General features: G+C 34.7%; 2 protein-coding genes across 3 annotated transcripts; one reads left to right on the top strand and one right to left on the bottom strand.

The window, feature by feature from the left end:
* The first annotated feature begins 74 nt into the window (after positions 1–74).
* LOC124163565 (transmembrane protein 120 homolog) lies at positions 75–8,649 on the top strand. 2 transcript variants are annotated; one of them, XM_046540563.1, is made up of 8 exons: positions 75–280; positions 360–440; positions 565–683; positions 766–930; positions 1,226–1,318; positions 3,558–3,775; positions 4,603–4,826; positions 5,799–8,649. In XM_046540563.1, exons 2-8 carry the CDS (start codon positions 369–371, stop codon positions 6,222–6,224), a joined length of 1,317 nt encoding a protein of 438 aa, XP_046396519.1. In that variant the 5' UTR covers positions 75–280; positions 360–368; the 3' UTR covers positions 6,225–8,649. The 2 variants fall into 2 exon arrangements, with proteins under 2 accessions (XP_046396519.1, XP_046396512.1); XM_046540556.1 differs by having other exon boundaries at positions 356–440.
* Positions 8,650–11,374: 2,725 nt separating this feature from the next.
* Positions 11,375–13,286, bottom strand: LOC124163556 (coiled-coil domain-containing protein 92-like). The gene is made up of 3 exons (XM_046540546.1): positions 12,861–13,286; positions 12,377–12,781; positions 11,375–12,289 (listed from the first exon to the last, which is right to left on the bottom strand). The coding sequence occupies exons 1-3, from the start codon at positions 12,985–12,987 to the stop codon at positions 11,895–11,897; spliced, it is 927 nt and encodes a 308-aa protein (XP_046396502.1). The 5' UTR covers positions 12,988–13,286; the 3' UTR covers positions 11,375–11,894.
* Between the last annotated feature and the right edge of the window lie 332 nt (positions 13,287–13,618).

Below are 13,618 nucleotides of genomic sequence, written 5' to 3'. Positions count from 1 at the left end.
GCAGCCGCTAGTGACCTCAGTGGCCAATAGATGGCGCTAAAACGAAACTAAGTAAACAGATGAGGGTGAATAAAAACAAGCAACGGTAGCTAAAAAGTGGGAAAGTGCGCATCCTTATGTGGAATGGGGAAATCGGAGTTAAAAGTTATCGTATAGGTGTAATCATGGATTTAACGAAATGAGTGTCTCGTTGCCTACATTTGTGATTTCCGCAATAATCTGAAGAGTCTTCACTTGGGAAAGTACCTTTTCGGCGAATGAACTCTCTTTGGAAATAAGTGTAGGTTTGGTTTATGAAATTTAAGAGAAAGTAGTAGCATTGTTTTTTGTGATCTTATGACTCTTACTTGTGCAGACAGGAGTTAAAAATGGAGTATACAGATTTGGAAACTTGTGAAAAAGACTGGGCAGATTTAGGCATAGAATTCAAGGCACTTGAAGTAAGTTCTCATTGAACCTTGACCCTTCATTACAAAACCAGATATATCGCAATACCACTGATTAGCACCGTTTCTCAATCAGCAGAATTTCGTGTGATTAATGTAAATAATATTTGTTTTTCAGACTCTTAACAAGGAATATATTGCGAAACTGGAGGAGGTGGGAGAATTGCAGGCGAAATGTTTGAAGGAACTTAATCACCAGAGGTACAGGCTCAGTGTCATCAAGCGGTCATTGAAAAGGTTAGTTTGTTGTGGTATTAAGTGATATTGTTAAGGGATTACGGGAGTGCTTTACATATTAAACTTTGCTTTATGATTTTAGGGTTCGAAATGCGGATCAAGAGAAACTAGAAACACTGGAGAAAGATTTCATGAGAAGGAAGGCTCAACTGTATGAAATGGAGCAGTCGTTACCCAAGCAAAATGGCACATACTTAAAAATCATTCTCGGAAACGTGAACGTGTCCATCCTAAATAAAAATGACAAGTATGAAGTGGTTGTTGTTTTGCTAGCTTTATAGTCACTCGAGTTGCCTCTTCTTTGTGCTTTACTTTCCCCTAGTAATTACTAGCATTTGGCGTTTCTATTATTAACGAAGTGCATTTACATAGCTCTCATTAAAATTTCATTCTCCTATCTAAATTTGGTCGCTGTTCACTTGTTGTAGACCTATAATGTTACTTTAACTAAATATACTGCATATTTTCAAACACAATTTTGCTATTTGAAACTCGATGCTTGAAGCAAAATTACCGAAAATATTTAAAATTTTCTTTAACAGGTTTAAGTACAAGGACGAGTATGAGAAATTCAAATTGATATTGAGCGTCATTGGATTTGTTCTAGCAGTAATAAATCTTGTAGTCAACGTAAGGTAAGTATATTAAAAAATATATGTATCGCAAAGCAATCTTAAGAAATTTTGAGCCGAAAAAAGTATTTGATTGATATATCAGCTTAAATTCCTGTTGATGTAAAAAGTATGCACTGTAATAGTGCTGTCGATAATAATAATCTCCTATTCTATTTTTGTTGGTTGACATTTGTCCCTGAATAATTATTAAAGTTTATAATGGTATTTGATTTAGTTACGTAGTAACCTTATTGTTTTTGGAGCCCAGCGAGTTCTTCCAACCAAGGGAAAATGAATATCTATGTTCTCCCCAAGTGATGCTGTGTAATGCCTTCATAATGATTATAACCAAATCGTTGTTTTCATATCCTGTTTCACCAAAAATTAGATTTCTTTAAGAACTAATTTTTAGTGAAGTAGTAGCATTCATTCCCATAGGAAATTTCAAACTCAAAATAGGAAAATATTTATAATGCGCTCAAGTTTGTATTAGAAATCTATGTCTAAAATTGAGAATAATAGAGCTGTGTCGGAAAAGGGACTTACCTTTGGAATTATTTCTTAACTTGTCTGTAGATAATGTATGTATATCTCGTCAAAATACCTCAATCGATATGTCATCTCATGGCATGCCATGTGATGATCGATGTCATCCTATTTTTAGAAACTACTGAAATATCCAATTATAGTTGAGCGTCTACTAACTATCATCTGATTAAATGTTTCCTGGATTATCATCTGGTGACTCATCTTAATAGGTCTTCAAGTGACCCCTACTTTCTCATTCATGTCCTTTTCTATCTTTCCTTTCCTAGCCTTTCTAACTGCAAAATGATTCAGTATTTGAGTGTCAAAGAATTTCAGGATATGGATAAAGAAACCAAAGAAAAAATAGCTGAATGTAAGTCACCGTTGCACTCATGATTTTGGTTTGCTGAAGGAGGGAAGGCAACATGCAGGGAATCTCAAAGAAATTCTTGGAGCATACATTTTTATTGTCTTACCACTTTGAAATTGCATTCATTTTTTTAAACGGGCTGTAGCTGGTGGCTAGAACTGAAAAACAGGAATAGAAATTTTGTCATTATGATTTTTAATGTTGCCTAGATGCTGAATAGGGGCAGTGGTGTTTATCTGATTTGTGTGATAATGGTGTGCTCTGGGTGACATATCTTTGCCAGTGTTATTTTATCCTCTTTCTTCTTAATAGTTTTTATTGTCAGTATCATAACAATAGATTATTTCCATGGGGAAACCTCTTCCAGAGTTGAAGCCAAAAATTATATCTGAAGTTCTGTGCTCCTTTTTTTTGCCTCATTGAATCTATTTTTGAGAATAGCTTTCCTGTGAAGGTTGTCCTGTCCCCTGAACCTTCCTATCCAGAGAACTGACGGATAGTATAGGTTTGGGTTCCTCTCCAAGTTACAACCCCACTCACACCCGCCCATTCGCTCAATGCCATTCTTTGTATTCTGGGCCATTGAACTTTTGTGAGACCTACACAAGTAATCAGAAGAAGTTGTCACTTATCTGCCTAATCAATATTTTGTTGGGTATGTATTCTCATGAAATATTTTGATGAACATTTCTTTTCAATTACCTGATGAAATTTCTCCATATCGTGACAAATTTAGCTCTGATGTAGTTAGAATAACATCTGATGCTCTACGAGGGAGCATAATCTGTGAGCTTAATTTAGAGAAATTAATGCCTCCTTTTGTTCATTATACACATATGTAAATGACCTCTGCTCCCTAATTAGTAGCAGAATAAGTTTATTTACTGACGGCACTGTCACTTATTGCAAAATTTGTTTACTCTCTTTCTGGCTTTGAAATCCTACCATTGAATCTAACTAATGTTCATGAGTGGAACCAAGAACCAGGAACCAAATGGGGACTAGAACATATCTGAGCAAATGCATGTCAGTACATTTCGTGCGTAGGACTTACAACTTTATATTCCCTTGTATATGTTGTGAATGGTGTTAACATAAAGGTGATAGATAAAGTAAAATATCAAAGAGTTATTATGACTTCAAACCTATCATTGGGATCACATGGCAGAAGAAGTTCTTACAAGTAAATATGGCCTATAGCAAAGTAAATGCTATATTAAGAGATTTTTTTGTGTATGTGGGTCCATGTGAAAAATCATTGGGACAAATGTTTGTTGAATTTTGTTAGAATGATACGAGTTACAACAGTGGTATGAGTTGAAATGAAAAATTATTTGATAAGAGTGTTTCATTTCTCTTCAGGGCATTGGAGTTGGCTTTCATGTTTCTCCTTGTTTGGTACTACTGTACCCTCACTATCCGAGAAAGTATTTTAAAAGTGAATGGCTCCCGCATCAAGGGTTGGTGGAGATTGCATCACTTCATTTCTACTGTTCTCGCTGGTGTCTTACTTATTTGGCCTAATACACTTGCTTGGTATGAGTTCAGGACTCAATTCATGTGGTTCAACGTGTACATCAGTAAGTATTATGTAATTAATCATAAGTTCTGCAAAAAATTCTGGTAGTTCCATACTTAAAGGTCTGTATACATTTTTAGAGAAATTAATACACTAGTTTAAAAGGAAGATACACTAGTTTAAATAAATTTATGTATTATTTATTTATTTATTTTACTAATTTTGCTGCGGGTACTTGCGGTTTTAGTTTTTGCTAGTTAGTTATTTTGTTTAGTTAGAGTAAGCTTTTGGTTTTCTGAGGAGAAATTGTAATATAATGGCAACTTAAAGTTCCTGAAACTATATTGTTGAGCTGTTTGAAGGTAATGATAATGATTGTTCGCAAACTAAAAGTGAACTGTGTATCCACTATGGTATTTTAGAGAAAGTTTGAGCAAAACTCTGCTTTAGGTTACTCATTCCCTTTTCAGAAACAAGTAATTCATTTCTTAAAAACGTTGAGCTCTTGATAACTATGTATCCATATTTGCCTTGAGAAGAAAAACTTTGATATACTTGTTTCTCGATAGGTACAATGGACTGGTGATATTCATGGTACTTATTCAATTTCAGTTTGGGAGGACATGGAATATTACTTCTTAATTGGAGTATAAGTGCTAGGGAGCTACTACCTTAGTATTGTGTCTAACACCAGATATATTGCAGATAAATAGCATGTCTGAATTTGTTTGGAGTAATTTTTATTTTTATCTTAAAAATGATTGAATTATATTTTTTCATAAGGAGTTTTTTAGAAATAAAAGTTTTAGTTTTATAATGTGCAATTAACTGGGGTAAGGTAGCTTAAAGTTTTGCATACTTTGAGCATTTTTTTTTTTTGTTTTTAAGGTCTTGTGCAGTATCTACAGTTTCGATATCAACAAGGAGTGCTATATAGGTTAAAAGCACTTGGGGAAAGGCACAACATGGATATCACAATTGAAGGATTTCATTCTTGGATGTGGCGGGGTCTGAGCTTTCTTCTTCCATTTCTGTACATGGGTTACCTCTTTCAGTTATATAATGCATATGCCTTATATCACCTTTGCTATCATGCAGAAGCTACGTGGCAGGTATGTATCTTTTATCAGTATATATGTAATCCCTGTTTAGTTTTGAGGGAGTTATTAGTAGTGCTGTGTGAGAGTGCTGTACAGTCTTGTCTTGATGGCGAAGACGAGACTAATTTCTTGGCATCGACTCTCGACCCAGATGAGACTCTCAACGTGCCTAGAGTCGAGACTATTGGGTGGTCGAGAGTCTCGCATAGCCCTAGTTATTAGCCCTCGTTAAGTAGTAATTATTAAGTAGTTTTGAAGAGTGAAGTCCATGAAGGGAGGGGTGATTGCTGGAATACTTCATAAATACTCCATGCAAAGCTACCTTATTAGGTAGCTTGTAGAAATAATAAAATTTTTTGAACTTTTGTAAATTTGGCGATTTTGTCTAAAACAAAAAGAACTTACATTTTTTTATCGAGCCTTGTTTTTCTGTTTCAATCAATTTTTTTCACCGCTATCTTGGTTCTTCATTATATCAGTTAATTATATTATCCTTACCAAAATATTTGTTTTCTGCCGGCCGTAATAGGCATCTCCTTTAATGGCTCAAGTTCTTTTTGGAGTAGCAATTTTAAAGAAAAGAAGTAAATGCTCAAATATTTAGTGCCCCCTGTCATCAGATCTCCCTTAAAATGTGTGCATTCCCTATATTTGTTTAGCAACCTTTTGGTTTGATTTTTCTTTTGCATTTATGAGATAAATCACAGCCAACCTCACAAATGCAAACTTAATACCTACCCTTACGAGGCATTAATAGTTTTTTTCAATAAATGAGTGCTTGCTTATGATATATAGAAGCAGAGTGGTTGTGGTTGATAGATGAAATGATAACTTCAACTGAGATATACTAATAGATACTTCGAATTTCTTTTCGACTGAGATTATACAAATATCGGTTAATAGTTATCATGTATATGTGGGAGACTACTGTGTAGTTTTTGCTTTAGTTTCGAAATGAGCAACCATGGCTTTGTTCCTTTCCAGGTTCCCGTCTTGAGCATACTTTTCCTAGTTTTGTTTCTTGGGAACACTGTCACAACATCAATGGTCATTCCTCAGAAACTTCGTGAAAAGGTTAAACTAAATGTGAGGTTTACACGACAAGAGAAAGGCAGCAGAAACAGCAGTAATATGGGTTCTAGGCAAAGCTCTGTGCCATCTGCAATCAGCTCCAAAGGTAATGCACCATCACCAGTCAGTGAAACTGCTTCTTCTAGTGAAAGGAATGAAATGTTCAGTGATAATTCTGATAGTGGATTAATTATGACTGAGAAAAACGTGAACATGCGTACCTCAGAAATGTCTGCACAACCCACCCATTCAAGTGATGATACTGACCGCTGCAAGGCTGTGGGAGGTTTTCCAGTGAAAGGAGAAGTATCCGATCATGAAGATAAGAAATCCTTGTAATTGATACAGGTAATTGTTGTTGGCCATTAATATTTGATGTATGTTTGGCATTTTCATAGCTTTGTGAAGCTATTGTGTTGCTTTAAATTACTGTCTGGTATTGCTTTCATTTGCTGATAACAATCCTCTTTGTGGTAAGGGGGTTGGTTATTTAGTACCTGTGTAATTATAAAATGAAGAGGCTTTTTCCCCCAGTGAAAGATTACCCTTTGAAAGGTTGGTAAATTTGTGTGTTTTAATAATGTACTGTACCCTGTGGATTTCATAGACTGGTGAAAGGTGTTCTTCTGTATGCTCTCTGTTCATTTTTTTTTGATAATCAGTAAGTCGACAGTTGATGTTACCTGAGATTCATGTTTTTTTTAATGTTACGTACGTAGTCATTTGCGCACATTTTGCTTGTTTTATCAATACACGTCATTGTATGATGCAGCATCGAAATTTTTGTCATAATGAAAATTATTTATCAATATTATTTCATGAAATACAATTCAGTCTTTACGTGGCATCAATCTCTTCATTAGCATTATCATTTTTCTCTAGTGATATCTGCAAAATTTCTAATTAATTTATGTACACATGCATGTTGTAACTATGATTTTTTCTGGCGATTCCAATATTTATGGTATCATCAAATTTATTATTAGCTGATGTTAGGCAATTTCGGCCCTTAATGTGGCTATTATGTTGGCTCTTGGACGGTGTATAGAATTTTGCGAGGAAAATTTGTGTGTATGAATTTTTGGTGTTGCTCTTGCACCAGATAATAGTCAAATACACATCTGTGATGTTAGCAATATCTATGTTAATAGTAATTTAAGGAAAATTAAGGGTTTTTGGTGTATTGAAGGGTGTTATGTGTCAGTGTAATTTGCAGATTTTGGGTCCCATTCTGTATGATCATGGGCTATTGGGGTTTAGTTTCTTGTTTCTACCATAATGTTATGTAGTGGAGGATGAAGTACCCTTTTTAATTCCTTTGAATAATGTTAGTGGTTTCTGGCATACCTCTGAGAGGGCCAAATATTCCAGTTAAGTCAAGCAAGTTCAACTTGTTCCCTAAATTGATATTTCATACTTTCCATTAGATGTGATCAGTGTGTACGTATTCCTCGTTGTTTTTTATTGAATCTTTTTACTCCATTTAGTGATTTTTCTAATGACTGAATTTTCCTGTCCCATTGCTTGTGAATGTTATATTTACTTGCAACAAGCTTTCCATTGCTTTGATTGTGCCATGTACACAGTAATGGAGGTGATGTTAAAGGGAATGTTTGTTCTGAAGGCTTTGGTAAATCCATTTTTATGGTTGCCATCTCTTAGGTTCTTCTGAATGAACCATGTTGGCAAACTATTTAGTAAATCTATTTTAAATGGGTTTTATTACAGAAAAAAATATGGTGGGAATTGTATTTCAAGTTGCCTTTGTGGATATTCCTAATATTTTACAATTAGCATTTTTGCAAAGACAATTTAATGACATGTTCAGTTTCAAAGTGGAGGTAAATGAAATGAAACATTCTGCTATTTAATGACTCTTGTATTTTTTGACTGTTTAAATAATCATCTCTGATGAAAATTGTGTTCAGGAAAGTATTTTCTTGTACTCATTGTAATGTGCGGATTACATTCTTGCCAATGGGAATTGATATTTAAGTGGACCAACTATCTAATTTAGATCTCTTTACTCTCTTGATGTATTGCTCATTGAACTGGACTATGGCTACAACCACTTAACCTCTTTGTGCATAAACCTCCCATTGTGAAGAATGTTCTAAACCTGTTGCACATTTTCAGCTAGTCCTCAATTTTTGTGTACTTGTACATATCCTTATATCTAGTCGTGTGAGAAAGCTTGAATTAATGTTTAATTTCTTTCAGAGGTAACATAGCACCTGGGGTCTTCTTTTATTGTAACTTATAGATTAAATAGGTAATTTTATTTCTGGGGAATCCACTTTCCATACTGTGAATGAAATGGTTTTAGGACATTTTTCTATTGGTGTATTGGGTTTGTTATGGATATGATGTGGAAACTATTGCATTTTGGAAGAAAGAATTATTTTTTAATCATTGATGCAATACTTTGTCTAACATAGGAAAGATCATTTTATGGATGCTACCAGGCAGCTCTGTCATTCCTTTGATCGTGCCAATGATTGCATGTCACCATATGGTGTGATGTAAAAAAATATTATTTTTTGTAGCAGTCAGTATTTTGCAATGTTATGGAATAGAATGCATTTTGTATAAATCAAAATAATAAAATTATTGTAGTGTGAAAAATTGCTATTGATTTGCATTGTAAATGGTGAGCATGTTATCACTGTGGCCTGGTGTTTAAACTATTTATATATAAATTTAAAACTTTAAATGTGTGCCTTATTAATTAGTATTGATATAAATACAACTAGTCTTTAAAGAAGCATTGTGTTTTCATTAAAATTTGCTATAATTTTGACTTCATTTTAACTATTATTCCCATTTAAAGGATTATGCAGTATAAATAAAAAATTTATACTTGTGTACATTTGTAAGGTAAATAATTTTATCTCGCAAGCTATAAGCTTTGTGAGGATAAAACTTGTACAGTAAATTACTAAGCCTCAGTAAAATATCAAGTAGATATTGACTCGTAAGCATATTTAAAAACGACCATTAGATCTTGAAAAATGTGTTTTTATTAAATAAATGTGTAGGTCTCATTAATTACTTACAGTCATAGCAAAATATTTTTCAGAGAAAGCCTCTCAAGTAACCCAATGTATAATTCATGGAGATATAGCCTAATAGTCTGAAAATATGTTTTCAGGTTGACAAGATGTAATCTTTTTCATGGACTTATGACTTTGATCCACCTCTCCAGTGGAAATTTGAAATAATAAAAATAAAAAAATCTTCTATTATGAGATAGTAGATAAGCTCAAAATATTGTATTAAAATGTACTATTTAGTATGAAGTAATTGACCTAAAATTTAAAAACCATTTTCTACCAATAGTCAATGCTATGAGTCATTTGACATCCTTTCCTCATTCATTGTAAATATTTACCTTTTTTTAATTAATGCCTTATGTACTTTGAATCAAAGCCTGAAACTAATAGATACTTCCGTTTACTTAGCAATGATATCTTACATGTGCTAATTCAAAGGGTCTATATGTAATTAGGCATAAAATATTGTTTAAATCAAATTTTCTTTCATTGCAATGCATTATGGGTGAGGTAATAAATTTGGTAAAATGAAAATGTTTTGCATAACTGAGGAATGCATACAACGTTCATCAAAATTTATCTAAGTTATTAAATCAGGCTTCACTTTGTGAGAATATCATGTATTATGCATTTATTAATCTGGATTTTCAGGTACTCCATGATTAAGACAGCTTTTTATAAACTGTTAACTAGCCCACTTGCAAGTCGGTGGCAAGTGTGATGCTAAGGGAGTAAAAAAATGTTCTTTTCCACTGCAGTAATCCCTTTATCACTTGGGAAAAATTTTTGAGAAAGATATTCAGAATGGAGCAAGCTAAAAACTGAACACCTATACCCATCTTAAGTTACTGTTCACATTTTCCTTTTGTTTTACCTGTCAACGTGACAATCAAGCCAATAGCTAATCACTGCTTACATATTCAAAATATAATAAATTATTATTTTCCTGATTCCTTTCCATTCCGAAGTTCTATGTGAGTGTAGAACTCATTGCTGGATAGTGATGGACAAAGGAATGTATGAGGATTTGGGTTGGTGCGGTGGCCGCAGTCACATGCAGCTGCAGTATTATCTTCCAACGCCATGGGCCCAGGTTCAAATCCTGGCCGAGGCAAAGATATTTCAGAGACCTCTTCTGTTCTTTGTGGAGGGCACTTCTAATGTGGTACTATGTTCATTGGATGGGGTGATAAGCTGTGGCCCCAATTGTTGCCTTTTGTCATGAGCAGGCTACTGCCAATGCTAGATTTCTCTCCACCCTTCCTTCACTACGGCCTTTGGTGTTGGTCGTCACCTACTCCAAATACCACACCACACCTCACTAAGAATGTGTGGGATGACCAAAATTACAAATACACAAGGATAATTCACTTTCACACACTCCTTCAATTGGAAAATTTTGTTGAAAGTCAAGTCTACAACGCAATGTGTATGGCTGCCAAATATGAGGCAGAAGAAATCTTAGCCTGGCAGTGCTCGAAATACATATGTCAGATGATCAAGCCTGAGATGACAGTCATCACATTGCTCGCAGGGCTGAGTTCGGATTTTTTTCAAGGGAGCCATTTGAACCAAAATGGATGCGAGAGTAATAAAAGGCATGGAAAAAATGTGGTAGAAAGAGGAAAAAGTATTGAGATTAATATACGCACTTTCTTTTAGGAGATATGTTTATGTATGGTGGACTAAATCTTGTCACAATAAGGACTAATGAGGCAACACTGGGATTCAACTGAATTAGAGGAGCCGATGTTTAGTCCCAGTGAGGGTCGCATGAAATGTTCTCTCTTACAAGAATTTGTATTTAATGGTGGATGATGCTTAAGAGAGAGCTTTCTCACACACGGCAATAAAGTGCTCCGCCAACTTTTCTCCATGGATATATTAAGGGGTATAAAGAAGAGAAACTTCCACATCATTCACTGTAGTCGTAAAGCGGGCATAGGCGGATCCAGGGGGGGGGGCACGGGGGCACGTGCCCCCCCCAGACCCTTAAAAATATGATAGATTTTTAATACGGTCCCATTATAATTTCGTTCGTTTTGTATAACAAGGTATCCTTGTGCCCCCCCCTGAACAAAATCCTGGATACAGCCTTGCTTGTGCCCCTCCCAGAAAGAAATCCTGGATCCGCCCCTGAAAGCGGGTGAGAAAGACTAGAATTTTCCTTATGATACAAGGCAGGAATAGTAATAAATATGTAGTAATTGATTCAAATACCTTGGACACCCTGTTAAGCATTCCACCTTAACCTGTTTGGTCAAGGATGGATGAAGTGTTTCGCGAATACACAATTTATATGCTTACATGGAATTCATTTTACAAGTTAGATATTTTTTTCAATGCATTTCTATTTCAAAATATTTTGAAATTACAAGTGTTGAGCACATTGTGACAACATGCTCGCATGTGAAATGGTGCAACATTTTGGCTTGCATCAGCCAATCACAGATATCAACAGCAACAACAGATCAAATATTACAGGTCTAGTCTCTCTGGCAACAATGCCTGGGAAGGTGAGAATATGGTGTACTTTCATTTCCAGCATGCATTCCGTCGAGTCCCTTTTGCTTTCTCCCCAGGGGATTATGCCAACTGAACATTAACTCCCAGTATTCCAAGTATATTTCCCTCACTGATACTCAGAGGTATATTAATAATTTGATTTATCCTTATAATAAAATTTTTCCTATAATAAACGTACTTGGATCATGTGTTCAAAACTTCTATGAAGTTGTCTTGCCTGCCTTTAAATACCAAGGCAGTAGCAAAATAGCGAAAACATTAATGAGGCATGACATTACATAAGATGTGTACACTATTAGGCACAGAGAATATGATAAAAATGCAGACAGTTCAGAGAGTATTAAAGCAAAACATGTCAACTGGGTAGTGGAGCATATATTCAAAGTACTTGACCTACTACTGCTTTTCAAGGGCAGTTCCTAATAAGAATCTAATTTGCACCATCAACTTTAAGAGATGGCTTTCGAAGGCCTTTATGCAACTGAGATATTGCATGCACATTACCTTTCAGAGCAGAAAAGCCTGAATGCCTCCCAGATGAACAAGGAATGAATTTTTGCATATCACACTCCAGCTTCGTTTCTTCGTGAGACTGAGAAAGTGGGGGTAGGGTGGCCACAACAGCTCTGTAATCAGATGGTAAAATGGGAATATCACCAGAATTGTGTGTTGGGGCACTGTTCTTCTTTCGATTCCGTTTTTCTCTTTTTCCTTTCTTGGCTGAGCCTTCATGTTCTAAAATACTTGTTTTGCTCACTTGGCCTACAGTAGCAGAAGGTGTGGGTGCTGATTTACTTTTGGATGATAATACTTTCATTTTGCCATCTGGAAAGTATCATACAATAAGATTGGCATTTTAACACTATATATACCGCCTACAACTTTAGTGTTAGTAAAAAAAATGTTTCTTACCTCTACAGGGAGACCTCTCCTGTTCATTTTTTCCAGTATTTCTACTTTCAATGGAGTGAGCAGTAGCAGATTTCTTTTTCTTTCTCTTGTGGATTTTTTCCGTTTGAGTTTCTTTTATTTGCTTTTCATCCTTTTCTGACAAAGGCTCACTGCCCTTGTGCTCACTTTTCCCACCTGATATGACTTCTTTCAAACTTTCTATAATATTTGTTTGTTCTTCAATGTGCTTCAATAATTTCCTTTCTTTGTCTTTATTTCTTGCTTGAACTAAATCAAAGTTCTCCTTTTGAGATTCTATCTGCTTATTCGTTTCACATAATGAATTTTGTAATTGCTTTATTTTGTCTTCCAGCAATAAAGTTTCCAATGACTTGTTACTCCTCATTGTGTAGTCAAAGGCCAATTCTAAATAATGTAGAACAACAAAACATTACTTTGAAAAATCGGTATGAACTAAATATTTACCATTACACCCAATTCAAACCTGAATATTTTCTTTGTAACTTCTCTATTTCTTCATGTAAGCCTTTAATTAGTACGGAGTGCTCTTTTTGAAGGAAGAAGTAATTGCCTTCCAACACCTTAATTTTAGCTTGTAGAGATTCCTCCATTATTTCGATGATAAATATATGTGATAAGAACGAATACTTACGAATATATACGTTAAATTTACGTAATAACACGTACTAACGCATGAATCACATTGAAATAAATCTCGCTTCGCCCAAAATGACGTTTAAAACTCCACCAGCGTTCTGCTAGATGTCACACTGAAAAAAGACGTTGCGCCGGTTACGCCCCTCACGAGTTGTTGAAATTCGGGGTTTTCAGTTAATTTTAAAGTATATCTGTATTTAACAGTGTAGTATTAAAATTTTTAAATGCGTGTACAATAGTTTATTTATTATGAATATGAACGAATTATCGACGAAAAAATCATATGTTGGTTGTAGTGACCAACATTGAAATAAGCATTAATCAATATCAGTCAATTTCTTCCAAATCGTTTTTATTTTTTATCACCGAGTATTTATGACTCATACCTGCTCATAAAATTGTCATTTATAAATTGCTTAATGAAATTTGAATAAATCATGAGGATATTAATTTCAAGATGACAATTATTCTATTAGCAATCACATCATTATTTATTCCCCAGATTTAGACAAATTTTATGCATGGTGAAAATTAGACCGGTGTTTTCTAAATTATGTGATTTCAATAGGGCATCAGCGTTGTCGA

The sequence above is a fragment of the Ischnura elegans genome, chromosome 1 (genome assembly GCF_921293095.1).
Source record: "Ischnura elegans chromosome 1, ioIscEleg1.1, whole genome shotgun sequence".
Taxonomy (NCBI): domain Eukaryota; kingdom Metazoa; phylum Arthropoda; class Insecta; order Odonata; family Coenagrionidae; genus Ischnura; species Ischnura elegans.
Note: the sequence above shows the minus strand (reverse complement) of the source record. Positions and strands in the feature narration are given on the sequence as shown.